The sequence below is a fragment of the Lichenostomus cassidix genome, chromosome 11 (assembly GCF_008360975.1).
Source record: "Lichenostomus cassidix isolate B80296 chromosome 11, HeHo_3.0, whole genome shotgun sequence".
NCBI lineage: Eukaryota > Metazoa > Chordata > Aves > Passeriformes > Meliphagidae > Lichenostomus > Lichenostomus cassidix.
The window spans coordinates 13,499,960-13,514,741 of record NC_139492.1 but is presented as its reverse complement, the minus strand read 5'-3'; the positions used below and the strand labels follow the sequence as shown (position 1 = coordinate 13,514,741).

Genomic DNA, 14,782 nt, shown 5'->3' with positions numbered 1-14,782 from the left:
ATCCCCAGTCCCATGTGTCACATCTCAGCCCAGGAGGAGGAAATGTTGCTGTGCAGGCCCTGCTGCAGCAACAGGGAGCTGCAGACCCTTATTGTCTGCAGAGGGGAGAGAACCAGCTGTTCACTGCCTCCTCAGCTGCTCAAGCCTTTGCTGGAAAACACTTGACATCTGGATTTGGCCTGTGAGCTGCCAGTTGAATCCTTATGATTTAGGCCTGTCATAGACAAGCAGCCCTAGATTGAAGTATCTACTTCCATGTTTCATTTCTCCTATACAGTATAATAAATAAGTGCAAGCTTATGACCTTCCTATTATTTTGAACCGAATTTTGAAGATTTCCCATCAGAATGAATCTCCCTGTAATAAAGATAATAATCTACATCCTTAAAATGACAAAGCAATGTCCTTGAAAGCCTATAAAGACAGACACTTCTGTAATGGTAAAACCTAAAAAAATCAATGCTAAAGTGCTCTACAAATGTGTAACAGTCAATACCAAACCATTCAGCTCCAATGCTACAAGAGGCAGAGCACAAGAACTCGGAACTAAGACCAGCCTGTTGCCCTTAACGTGCCATTTGCAGCACTTCAAATACTGAGCTATATGCACCAATACACACCTGCAGCTAAATCATGTACTACCTACATAACTTTATTCCAAAGTATATTATATCCCAATTTGGAACCTTCTGACCAAAGTCATCTATGCAGGAAAGGTAAATTTAATAAGGCTGAATAACTATAAGCAAGGCTTAACACCAACGAAAGACCAAAGACTTATCTCAGTTTTATTTTAACATATTCCTTTGCAATTAGAATTAAATATTTACTGCTAATTTCATACATCTGTCATGCTGTCAGTTTTAGGCTAGTTCATTTACAGTAATACCAGGGACATCTAAATTACTAGTATCTTACTCCAGACATTCAGAATAATTGAATTTGCCTCTGGTTTTTTAGATTTGCTCAATTACAAGGTGCTCATCAATCCTTCATTTAAAAGAAGTCCTCTATCCAACCTTCCTTCTGACAAGTGACAACTAATAATGATTTAGGAAGAGATAATTTGGTCAAATAAGAGTCCTTCCATATAAAGGATTAATACATATACATTAATTTAAAACTGAGCATGAACACCTAGAAAACTTTCCAGAAGTCTATCATACTTAAAAGTTTTCCATTCAACTTCCCATATTCAGCTGTTTTTTATCTTCAAGTTTCAGTCTTTACTGTTATCACCAGAGTCAGAGATAATGTATCTCCAACTTGACCAGTGAAAAATATTCCCTTTGAATAAAAATGGAATTGAAAGACTTAGATTACATATTTGCAATGCAAGATGCCAATTACTAGCACCTAACTGGAAACAATTGTTAAACAAAATTAGTTTCATCTAATTAGATGGGAGAAAGATGTTTATAAACTCTCACGCAGTGCTTACACTTCCAATGTCACCAGTGTCAATTTAAAATCAGCATGTGAACAAATGAATTCATTTAGGTAAGACAGGAGGTATAGCTGAACCAATTAATAACTACTGATAAAATCCCTTCACCTATTATTATTCTATATACACACACAATTTCTAATACAGAATTCATATATGTATCTAGCCTGAAGAAAAACCTGTGGACTTGAATTCTAATGTGCAGGTTTTGACTCCAGTGAGAAGTTAAAAGAATTCAGACTGAACAGACAAATATGTAAGGATCTACAGTGAATTTAGCACCTTCCCCTGTTGGAATTTATCGAGTCTTAATAAAGACTCAAAAAGTTCAACCCCCCACAACACTTGCAACCACAAGTGAGATTCCTTTCTGTTGTTTCTGTTAAGGAATGTCTCCACACTGTCAGAATATTACACACTGTAATTTGAAATCAAAGGGTTATGGCAGAAGATGAAACAGCAGAGTCTTATAACAGTTCTGACAATACTTGAAGCTATTGACTTGCCCACTGGGCAGGACAGTAAGCCAACGTTATGCCCTACTATGGTATCTTTATTTCAGTCTTTTGTAGGGATTTGTAAGGATTTGATCTGAAAGTACTTTCATGAATTGCGATGGAAGCATATAATTGATTTTAATCCTTTTCTTCCATTATCATGTATTGGTACAGTTTCAGATGAACAAAATTGTTTCTGCCTCCTTTAATTTCTTTATGTTACAGGCAGCAAGTAAAAACCAGGCTTCCTAAATGATAGCACAGATTGAGGTCAAGAGTTTACAAAAATGCTTTTATCATTTAATCACAGTAATCAATCACTGAAATTAGATCTGTAGATGTAGCATGAAAGGCTTCAGAGAAAGAAATAAACAGCTTGATCCAGAAGTGTTTAAAATCGATTAAATAAGGTTTTCATTTTAATTTGCTCTAATTTAAGGACAGCTTTTAATTTAATTCCCACACTGTTTTAGTTCTCTCCAATCAGTGACCCAGTTAGACATTTTAAAAGGAAGTATTTACTTAAGTCTCTCAGAACCAATGAATTAATATTGAATGTGACATTTCATAGTGAGTGTAAAAAAAAGTGACTTTCATTCCCATCCCAAAGTACAAGGCATGTTTCCATTACTTTTCTACAAACACTGGATATATACAATGTTAATATGCAATGTACTACTTGATTTTCAGGTTACTTACTCTGTTTTTACCAGAATTCCTCAGTTTTCTGAACCTCCCTTTTAATAGTTTGTCACATCATCTGCCAGTACCTTCAGTCCTTATGCCTTGCTGTGTCACTCAACTTTGATGTCAAGTTTAAAAATAATTTTAAATGCCCTCAACTGAATAAGCAAACAAAATCAGAAGCAAAGAGAATACAAGTGTATCACAGTAGTTCTCTGCAACAAGACATAGGTGCCTTCTGGGCTTCTACATGAGTAACTATTTACAAACTGTTTAATGATTTTACATGGTATTACACTGCCATAATTATACACCAGGCAGAGGACAGAGACTCCTAAGAATCTTAAAATAGCTTCAAGCACATTTCTAAACTCCACAAATCTTCATGAAGTGCACCAGCTATCAGGATACACATGATAGTACAGCTCAAAACACAAGATTTCTGAAGCTTAAGCAAAAGCAAGGACAGCAGCTTTACAGTTCTGATGTCACTGTGTTCCTCTGGCAAAGAGAAGGCTGGTTCTAGTTTGCTCTCTAGACTGCCTGCAGTCTTTATTCAATGACTGCTGAACAGAAGATGCAAACTCCCAGCTGAGGAAAGTCTAGAGTGAAACAACTGACATTCAGGGCCTGACTGCTTTAACTTTGCCTGGCAAGTTCTGGGCAGTAACAGCATCGCCTCCTTCTCGTCTGCCGTGTCTGAATAGAAACAGCTGCTCTGCTGTTATTTTAAGGCTCAGAGGTACAGACAGAGCTCAGCTGCTCACAGCCTTGTCATGAATCACATCATGTAGGCTGAACACAGGCACGCTACTCTTCAAACTGGGTCATTTTTAGGTGTGTGTCACTATCTGAAGAACTCTAACACAAAAATGTCAGTGGGTGACTCATGTTTGGGCAACCACTAGAAGACCTGAATTGACTTCTTGGACTTCAGCATCAAATTCTCTTAGTGTCTGAAGCATCAAAGTGAGCTCCTAACTCGTTTTCCTTATTGGGTGTTCATTCAAACTCTGAACCTGCACCCGAACTCATCCAAAATACCATGTAGAGGAAAGTAACAAATGCATCTGTATGAGAGACTTATTTTGCTTTGTAATGCGTTACTGCAAGTGTTTGTCAAGTAAGGAAGACATTAAGGCTCCATAAAGTATGGGTTGAAATACATTTCACAAGCAATGACGTGAAGAAAAAGGGAATAGCACAGATAATCTTACATCTCTTCAGATGCTGGCAGAGTCAGCTGTGCAGCACAGACAGACTCCAATCAGGCACAGCACGTGCACATATCCTGTCTCTACTGAGGTTCACTGGCACCATGGTCTCTAGGGCTCTCAGTTTTTCCCCAAAGTAAACAAGTCTATTCATCATTCCTACTGTCAAGCAAAAGCATGTTCATATGCAAACATGCTGCTACACTTCAAGGTAAAGATAAGGACATGCCAGCAGCAGCATCCCCAGGTGCCAGGTGAGAGCTGCCCACAGGCTGCTCCGTTCTGATCAGCTGCGTTCATCCCGCAGCCAGGCGGCACGTGTGAACAGCTCGGGAATGCACCTACTCGGCTCAGCTCTTACATGGATCACTGACTCCTCCACGTATAACTGTCTCCCTGCGAGCAGCCCCACATGCCCTCTCCCACCTAGCACCAGATGGTAGCAGGAGAAAGTATTGGGAAAGCAAGCAAGGACAAAAAAATTAGAAAAAAAAGGAGGATGAGAAGTTTACACTGAAAAATTTAATAAGAAAGGTTAGAAGCTTCTTTTCTGGGGGCGTGTGTTATTTATTTTCAGTTAGACTTGGACAATATAAAAATCACTGGTAAATTCCTGGTTCTCAAAAAGGGCAAATGACTATTGCATTTTTCAGCAGAGTCACCAGTCAGTGCTCACTCCATGTGACAGCACAGAACAGGTTCCCCAGCTCTCAGCAGCCCGGTGTTACTAGTCAGCACTGACAGCTGAAGGCAGGAATTTACAGAAGATGACTTGGGAAAGGGAGAGAATCAGCCCCTGAGTTCTGGGAAAAGTGCCTAAAATGCTGCCTCATACTCCAGTTCCTGATGCAATTCCCCACCCAGAGTCACAGTTTGAACCTATACAATTCTGCATTCTGAATGTAGCATGTAAATGCACCCTTTTGTTCAAAGGCAAACACTTAGCAGAGATCAAAAGTCTTGTTCACTTGATAAAATGAATGAGATGCACTGGAGTAATTTCAATGACTGATGATTGAACATGAATCCGACAGCTTTATTTCTACGTTTGCACATACTCTACCTTCCAGAAGTGTTCTTCAGTATAGCAAGTGCATCTGGGTAGCCATCCATATTGTAATCTCCAATATGAAGTGTAATTGGAAATGAAATTTCTGTTGAAGATTTGTCATTTTGATATGGTACAAAGCCCCAGACTGTGTCTTTATTTCTGAAGTCTTGCAAGACTGGAATCCACTGTAAAATAAAACAAAAAATAAACCAGCTAGGTAAAGAAATCAATTTTATTTCTATAAACAATGTAATCTTATTTAAAACAGCTGACACTTCTTCAGTTCATCAGGATTCTTAACCATTTACAAATAAGGATTATTTCCTAATTCTGTCACCAAATGAAAAGAATAATTTGAAGTATTTTTTATGAACTTAGTTATTCCAGAACATGAAAATATAGTTAAAGTTGTAAGAATACAACCAGTATATGGAGACATTCAGGAACACCCTAACTGAAATTCAGGTTTGCCTGGAATTTATACTAATCTTTAAGTTTAGGTAAGCCCAAACCATCAGGGCCATGAGATCCTGAGTTTTTTTCCCTGGAAATGCAAGGCAATCCAATAGGCATCACTAAAGCTGGAGAATGGATGCAGCCTCTTTAGATTTGTGGCTAACACCAAATTGTTGGATACTTTCAGTATGCTGCAGGACAGAATGGCCATTTGGAAGGGACCTAGAAAGGCAAGGATGGGCAAAGAGATACTCAGCTACCAACACCTTGTGCCAGGGAGTAAATCCCTTCACCAGGGATTTGAGAATGCTGAGTGTGTCCAGAGAAGGGCCAACAAGATGGTCAGGCACTGACTATTTCCTCAGAGGACAGGCTGAGGGTACAGGGCTTGTTTGGAGAGCAGAAGATTTAGGCAGGATCTTGCAATGCCGGCAAGGAGCCAGGTGAGAAGATGGAGCCAGGCTCTCTACTGTGATACATGGCAGAAGAGCAAGAGAAAATGGTCAGACTGACACAAGGGAGGTTCTGATTAAACAACCAAATTAAACTAGAAACAAGGCCCTGAGAAGTTGCAGGATCTTTGTCCTTGGAGATTTTCAAAGTCTGACTGGACAAAGCTCTAAACAACGTGCTCTAAATTCAGTTTGTTCCTGCTTAAGGCACAAGGCTGGATCTCCCAAGGTTCATTTCAGCTTGAACAATTCTATTATTCATGGATATTTAGAAGTTCAAGAGCTTGAATTTGCCTCCTATCTCCCCAGAAGCACCAGATACTGAACTGTTTGATAAGAAATTAAGATTAAAGTATCAAACCGAAAGTACAAAAGAAATGCAAAGTATAATTTCTCCAGGACAAGAAATAGAATGCATCTGCACTTACTTTCCAAAGTGCTGCAGAGGTGCTAAATAGGAATTTATCTTAATTAAAATCAAGGTAATTTTGCAAGTTAGTATGAAGCTGAAGTGCCAAGGCTAACATTTCAATGCTACAGAAAAAAAATCAGTGTCATTTTAAAAGTCAGAAGTAATTTTATATGTCAACTAACTGACAAAGCCTCCAAAAGGACAGAGGGGTGCCATCTCAAAGGATCGTTATCATCAACATCAAAAGCACTTAACAGATCTTACATGTCTCTCACCCAAGCCTTAATTTAGCTATTTCAGGAACCAGAACAAGACCCATGACAGTGTCATACCCTGCCATGGCAAGACTCCCTTGCTGACACAGCCCAGTAATCAACATTTCTGCCACATGGCAATCGTGTGTGACACGTGACTGAGCCCTCGGGATTGCATACAACCACAGGCAGTTTAGAGAAGCCCCCAAATGACTGCAGAAGTGCACTAAGGTCAGTGTTGTTTGGATCCCTGAGATGGCTGAGCAGCCTGGGGCAGTTGTGCCTGTCACTGCACACTCAGTGTGTGCTGCCCATGTAGGCTTTGAACTGAATCATGATCTGCAGCACCTGCTGGAAAGTCAAACCTGGAATGAAACACACTTGGACCCTCACACCCCACCACATGCACGTGTCTAGCTAGCTATTCTTAGTTGCTGAAGGTTTGGAGAAATCTAAGAAACAGAAAATAAGGAAAAGACTCTTACCCTGAGGGAAATTTTTCAAAGAGCTGGATTTCTTAGCACTCACTTGTCATGCAGAAGACAGATGAAACAATATTATTGCAAAATACTCTAATTTTGAAAAACAGTGATTGAAACCAGAACCATGAAATGTAATATAGCTTTTACTTTACATGGTATAGTTCACACAGTCATTGCAGTAAAATCCAATTATATCCATCATATACTTTCTAAATGTTCCCAGGTATGGTGACACTATCTTAAAGAGACAAAATTAAAAATGAATTTTTAGGCATAAATATGAATTTGTTTCATTTTTAACTCTATTCAGAGTGATTCATAGAAGGCAATTACACATTCTTGAGGTCCACAATGAGATATAAAAGAAGATGTGAGCAAAAACATCACCTATTGCTACCAAGCATCTGCACCATTGATGCCACAGAGTAAATCCATCCATGCCACTGAAGCAGCTGGGGGACTTTCCCTAAGAGCAGCTGTGTAACACTTCAGGAACATCAGCCTTGTTTGCTGCATAACCAGATCACATCCCAGCACCAGATGTAACTTACCCTGACAGTTTAAATTCAGAGGAATCCATGCTTTTGGCAAAACGCCTTCTGTAGATTTCTATTACGAGCTGCAGTATTGTGTAATGGAATGCAAGATTAATTGTTCGTGTGCCTCAGGACGTATATTTCAGTACAAAAGGCAAAAAAATGAAAGTGTGTTTGTCAACAATATAAATCTCCTGCTTCTTTTGTATTTGATAATCCAGACAATTATTTTAAGCTTCACGTTTGCTGTTACTATTTTAATAGAAAAAGACTAAAATTAATTTTTAAATTTCTAAGATCAAAATAGATGGGTATAATGAGGACACATGAAGCTATTTTTTCCAGTTTTCTGATCATATGATTTCTCCTACACAGCTCAGATGAGAAAAGACTGAAAAACTGAGTAAGTGTATTTTTAAAAGAAATTTTAAATGAACACATAAAAATTAATCAGAAAAATCAATTTACTTCTTCCTTTTTTGTTATATTCTATTGCATAGCATCACTAATGCCATTACTTAAAACATTTATATAGATATTTTGGATCCTTTAATTAATGATTTGTAGGCTAAAATACAAAAAACATTTAAGTGCTTGAAAATTGGATTTTAAACTCTTCAAACATTTGTATTTGAAGAAGTTGAAAAGAGAATGCTTTTCTGCCCTATCAAAACAGCATCATTTTCATTTTGAAAAATATTGTGATAATGGCTGCAAGTTCCCCACACCCCTTTCTTAACGACTGTACTTGTCACCTATTGTCCTGCCTTCCCTACTCCACATAGTCCTAGCCGCGCCCCCAGTTTTCCCTATTGGTTCCTGTACCCTAACCCCACGTGGCCCTGGCCACTCCCTCGGGTTTCCCCTATTGGTTCCTGTACTCCTAACTCCGCCCCTGTACCTCCCCTGTACCCAGAGGTCACTGGGCCTGTGTGCTGTCCCTGCCCCTCTCTGTTTCCCTATAAAACCCCTTACCCTCCGCCATCTTGCCGTCTATGCTCCACGTGTGTCTATGCTCCACATGTGGCTGTGCATGTGAGGCCTTCGCCCTCGAGGCATCTCTGCCTCGGGGAGGTCGTTGGCCTCTGCTGCACCATGCGAATAAACATCTTCCATGGACACAACGCATAGACCCTCCTCGCCTCCTTTATCACCGCCGGTTGTGGAAGCAGACGAACCAGAGCTAGCCTTATGGCTCCCCGGCCGGTGAGAGCGCAGTGTCCAGCCCTGGGACAGAGGGTTTGGAGCACTGAGGCGCTGAACTGGGCCGGGTAGAGAAGCTCTAGGGTAAAGTCTGCTGTAACATCCTCCTAAACCGCAACAAATGGCGCCCAACGTGGGGCAGAAGCCACCCTGGAAAGCGTCCCCCTGCAGCCGCAACTGCGGCAGGGGAGTAGTCGCATTTGAGAAGCCATTTCCCCGACGAGAAGCTTGCATTCAGCGAGAAGACCGAAGGGGCGGCCGGTAGCCTCTGGAAAAAAGTCGCGCTTTTCAAGGAGGTCGGCCGAACGGCGGTGGACCATCCCGAGTGCTTTTTTTTGATTCTCCGTGCTTGGTAAGCCCTCTGGAAAGCCCCTTGGGAGGGAAGCCGGTGGAGGCCTGGTCGGCTTGGTACGGGGGTCCCTTTTTTCTTTTTAGTTTGTTCTTTTTGCCTCGGTGTGGGTGGAGGGTTAGAGGTGGCGTCTTGTCGAGGTGAAGGGAGTCGCGCTCCATGCGAAATCTCGACAAGAAAAAACCCATTTCTAACAAGGGGAGACCTAAGTTTTGTGCCCCCATTTTGGGAGAAGTTTTTCTTATAAAATTAGACATATTTTATAAGGAGTGGAGAATCAGCTGTTGTGTGAGAAGTTTTTGCGCGCGAGAGATAAAGTAAACTAATCTGTGTTTTGTTTTATTTAGTTATCTGGCAGTGAAAAACCCTTGTTCTCTCCCTAATAAGCACCTTCCCCTGCATGTATCCCCCAACATGGTGCCGGCCATGTGTTGGTAGCACCCCCTCCTCCACCAGCTCGTGCTCCCCCTCTGTCCCTCAGGAGAGAGCTGATCGTACGTTTTTCAGCCTCTCCTGTCCCTTTCCCAGGTTAAAACTAATCACTCTAACTCGAGATCCCTGCTAACCTCCTTTCCTGTGCCCCAAACCTCAGCCGAGCTGACTCCACGTGTTTTCCAATATGGCGCCGGCCGCATGGTCAGGCACGCCATGTTGCCTTCTTCCCCTTAAAATTTTCCCGGGCTTGCCAAAGCCCCACCCCCTGCATCCCTCGTGTTCCGTTGTAGCCCCTCCCCCCGCGTCGGTGAGCGCTCCCTTCGGTTACAGATCCTTCCCCATCTGAGTGTTTCTCTTCGGTGCGGGCCCCTCCTCCCATCCTCTCAGGTGTTCCCTCTCAGCCAGAAGCAGCTATGGCCTGGCCGGGAGCAGAGCCGCACCTCCAGTTGCTCGCGGCAGGCTCGGAGGAGCCGGTGGGGCCGCACCTCTAGCTCCCCGCGGCAGACACTGCCCCCGGAGCCCGGTGGAGCTGCGCCAGAGCAGTCCCTGAAGCTGTGCTGCCGTCTAGCCGTGCTGGGGCCTAGTGGAAATGTTCCAGACCCGGCAGAGCCACAGCAGGGAAGAGCTGTGTGTCACCCAGCGGAGCTGCGCTGCGTCCAAAGATTTCTCCCTCTCCTAAGCTGAGAAAGACTTCGGTGACAACCCCGTTGCTGCTGCAAACCCTGCCTTCATCTTAGCAGCCCCAGCAAAAGAAAAACAAACTAGAAACATGACTGCAGTCCGAAAATTCAACCTGTACTAAACTCCAACATCAAAATCAGCCAACTGCATCATCGTTTTCCCCATACTCACAGCAAAACTAATTTTGTTATTGCTTTACATTATGTTGTTTTACCATTTTCCTGTTATTTAAAAATTTGCTATGAAAGTTTTTAGGAAAAGCCTTTCCCTCTTTAATTTAGTAAAAAATGGGGAAATATTGTGATAATAGCTGCAAGTTCCCCACACCCCTTTCTTAACGACTGTACTTGTCACCTATTGTCCTGCCTTCCCTACTCCACATAGTCCTAGCCACGCCCCCAGTTTTCCCTATTGGTTCCTGTACCCTAACCCCACGTGGCCCTGGCCACTCCCTCGGGTTTCCCCTATTGGTTCCTGTACTCCTAACTCCGCCCCTGTACCTCCCCTGTACCCAGAGGTCACTGGGCCTGTGTGCTGTCCCTGCCCCTCTCTGTTTCCCTATAAAACCCCTTACCCTCCGCCATCTTGTTGTCTATGCTCCACGTGTGTCTATGCACCACATGTGGCTGTGCATGTGAGGCATCTCTGCCTCGGGGAGGTCGTTGGCCTCTGCTGCACCATGCGAATAAACATCTTCCATGGACACAACGCATAGACCCTCCTCGCCTCCTTTATCACCGCCGGTTGTGGAAGCAGACGAACCAGAGCTAGCCTTATGGCTCCCCGGCCGGTGAGAGCGCAGTGTCCAGCCCTGGGACAGGGGGTTTAGAGCACTGAGGCGCTGAACTGGGCCGGGTAGAGAAGCTCTAGGGTAAAGTCTGCTGTAACATCCTCCTAAACTGCAACAGAAAAAGATCTGGGGCTTTGAGAAAAATCTAAAGCTCCTTGCAGTTACTGTAAAAGGGCTCATTTCTTACCAAGTCCACGTTCTTCTGTACATCAGAGAAGGCACTTCTCTTGCTTGAAAGCCTGTGAGCAGGTCTTTGAGCCCAAACTGTGGGATTAACACACCTCCATTTTTAAATTATGACCAGAAACCCATGAAGCACAGAGACCACTCCCAGCCAGCGGCTGCTTCCATGCCACAGAACATGTGCAGGGAGCCAGCACAAGTCACAAAGTGTGGAAATTGGTAGCCCATTCCTGGCTAATGCATTTTCTGGAAATGCCAAAGATGAGCATCAAGAGTGGCCTGAAAGAGCTGCCACAGAAGGAACACAAGTCCTTTCCCCTGGGGTTCCCTCCCTCTCTCTGTACACATGTGCTGCAGCTCAGCTGCGCACAACAAATAACTCCCAGCATTTCAGGATGCATTAGGCTTTCAGTGCATACAAGGGTCACCTGAATCCCTTATACAGCTGAGGAAATTACTATACTTTACACCATTAATTTATGGTGTTCAAAGCCCAGAAGATGACAATCCCCAGCCATTGGTTTAGAATCATAGAAGAAAGTAATCAAAACAGTAAAAGTCATGTTTTCAATGCTCACAGTCCCACAGCTGCTTTCAGAAAGACAAGCAACTTAGAATGAGAAGATCTTGTAGAATATGACATTTCTGAAAACTACAGCAGCTGAATCCATCCCCCCCTTTAAACTGGTACACAGGAATAAGGAAAAACTTCTGACATTGACTGACTGCAGCTGATAATCGATGCTGTCACCTCCCTCTCCAGCCTAGAGAATGAGTCTACAAAAACCAGGGGTTTGCTGTAGGATGCACTGCTGTGTTCTACTTCAGACCTGCTAGATTTCCAAGAGGAATAAAGCTATAACCTTTCTATTGTACCGAGAAAGATTATAAGAATCATCAAGCCCACGAAGAAACTCTCAGATGAAGGGACTGAAACAATAGTGTTTGCCTCAAGAAACAAATGAAAAATCATACCAAACACTTGGCAAAATTAAAGAAAGATTAGTCATCTCTAAGAATATCACAGTATCTAGAGTTTCTACATTAAACACTACCAAGGACTTTAAAACATTTCTCAGATTAGACTGTAGCTATTGCAGGTGAATTTAAAGAAGTATGAGGTGTCCTAACACCTGCCACAATCTGAAACAGCATATAGGATTCCACTTGGATCTGACAGCAATTCTGCTGTTGCCATGGAAACATTCACATTCCTTTAAAATCTTAGTAGGTCTGTATCTCCTTAAGTCACTCGTGTGTATTTTGTTGGCCTTTACTTCTGCTCCACCACCCAAAAGAAGAAAATCTGAGGTACTTCTAATACTTAACCACCCCTCCAAACAACATGACATAAATTTAAACCTATGGTGAAAGATTATCCTTGAAATATTTCTCCTAGCTTGGCCTGGCTTTCCAGTAGCCATCCAGTTGGGCCAAAGACATCATGAGAAATACACTGACAGACAGGATCTAACTTGAACAACTCCAAAGGCTGACATGCATTGCCTGCTTCTCCTCAGCATAAGTTTTAGAGTCACTGATTGTACAGCTGTGTATTTCTGATTGCTATGTATTTCATCCCAAAGCATCACATACTATCATGGAACTGTGTTAACTGTTTCTCATTTGGTTTCATCAAATGCTATAGCAAACATGCAGGACAGAACCAGGCCCAGTTACTGTAGGCATAGTATTTTTTCTAAGAATGCTATCTTATTTGAGATCTTTCAGATCTGAGATCAGTAGGTTTCTTAAAAAAAAAAAAAATTCTGAAAACAAGAATTTGTTGCTATAGCCTTACCTAGAAACATAAGCCACAAAACCCTACAGCAAAGACTGAACAAAGACAGTGGATACACAGAATCTTCTACTTTTTTCAATAATACACTTGCAATTTCTTGGTTTCTCACAGATTCCCTATAATCACCTACCTGTTCCACAAGGGATACAATTCCCTTATTGAAGCACATTCTCCACTTAAATGGCTCCTTATTATTTCCCTCAAATTGTAAAGTGATTAGTAAACAGAATTTATTCCAGTCTGTTGCCGTGAAGTTTATAATTTCTCATGAAGATTAACCTATTCTGTCAAAGCTTGTCATCTGACCTCACAATGACCAAAATCACTAAAATGAAACATTGCACTTCCAAATAAATATAAGAATTAACTTCTACCTGAAGGAAGCATGCAACACACGGGAAAAGCTGCAGACATATGAATGAAGACATTGACACTTTTGACTGTTTCAGAACCGAAAAAAGTTTCAAAGGAAAAAGCTCCATCACCTCCTGATGAGTGCAAGAAAAGAGTATTCTAGGTAGAATCCTTTAAAAAGGTTAGGCCAGAACAAGTCATTATTACATGCCATTTGATACTGTCATTTTTAATTAAAGTAATTCTAAAAATAGGCAGGGAAAATTGCTTTAAAGTTTCTAGGTAAGTCTAAATACTTTTAAAAACTTTTTTTCTAGCAGGGTGAGAATCTCTTGGATTCTTTGCTGTTTAAAATAAAGTGACAATATTTAACTTCTAATCTTTATCTCAAAGGTCATTATCATGGAAATTATTTTCCAATTGAAACTACACAATGAAATTGCTAAACTGAGTAAGCAAATTAAACATAGGTTAAGCACCTGATGTATTTGTGACTAAATAGTTTCCTCCTATCAAAAAAATGAAATAATGAAGCAAGATAAAGACTGGCTGTATGCAATGTTACTTCAGAGCAGGTTACAATAACAGGCTTTACCTTAGAAAGGAAAATACTACTGATATTATGCAAATTGACCCACACCTTCCCCTGCCACCACTGCATCACTTCCTTCTGGGAACCTATCCTGAACAAGGGCTACCAGAACTGGTTCTCAGACCCCACTGCTCTCAGGGGTTCCAGCTATTTGTGTGGGGTTCACTTTCTACAGTGAAATTACTTTAATTTAGAATATTTGTCTCAAATCTACTTGAGCACCAAAACTCAAGTGCAGTTTAATTCTTATATTATCAAGAGCAAGGAACTAAACTGAGAGCTGAAGCGTAGCTGTCCTTTGGCAAGGAGCACCCCAGCTACTCAGCCGTTCCAGCATGTGGCCACAGCCCGAGCTCTCCCCTGGAGCAGAAGCAATGCAAGGATCACCAACTGAGCATCCATTGCTTTGTACAAAGGCTCTGACCCATAATTTAAACTCTGCTGTACCACCGTGCATCCAGCAATGCTATAATCCATTGTCTGTGTTCTGTGTTTACAGGGGATGAATGTAAAAAAAACCAAATCCAAACCAAAACAAGAAACCAACAACCACAACCAACCAAACACAAGTGTGCACAGCAAAATGTGACTTCTGAGAACAGAGCTGCCAAGATCAGAAGGCTAAAATATATAAATTACCAAATGCAGAGTTATGCTTTCTTACTCTGATGGTATGTTCCATCCCAGTCATTCCTCTTGCACTGACTAGGAGCTGTGTGCTTTCCTTTCCTACACAGACTGATTTTCCTCACTGGTATGCTACAGCATGTGTTCTATAAATTTTGATTCTTTAAATGAGAAAACCTACACTCTAAACTTGGGCTACAGACTGTAACAAGTTCAGCTACAAATTCTGAATTATAGATCAGAGAGGGTACTACTTTTAGCGCAAAATTCTACTTTCAATTT

General features: G+C 41.7%; 1 protein-coding gene and 1 long non-coding RNA gene across 2 annotated transcripts in view; one reads left to right on the top strand and one right to left on the bottom strand.

Moving 5' to 3' along the window:
• The window catches only part of ITFG1 (integrin alpha FG-GAP repeat containing 1), a 73,647-nt gene that overhangs the window by 20,524 nt on the left and 38,341 nt on the right, over positions 1-14,782 (bottom strand). Inside the window, exon 10 of the mRNA XM_085071923.1 lies at positions 4,906-5,078. Coding sequence (XP_084928049.1) covers positions 4,906-5,078 — 173 coding nt within the window. The remainder of the gene's footprint in view (positions 1-4,905; positions 5,079-14,782) is intronic.
• The window catches only part of LOC146432337 (uncharacterized), a 136,989-nt gene that overhangs the window by 87,599 nt on the left and 34,608 nt on the right, over positions 1-14,782 (top strand). The window lies entirely within an intron of this gene.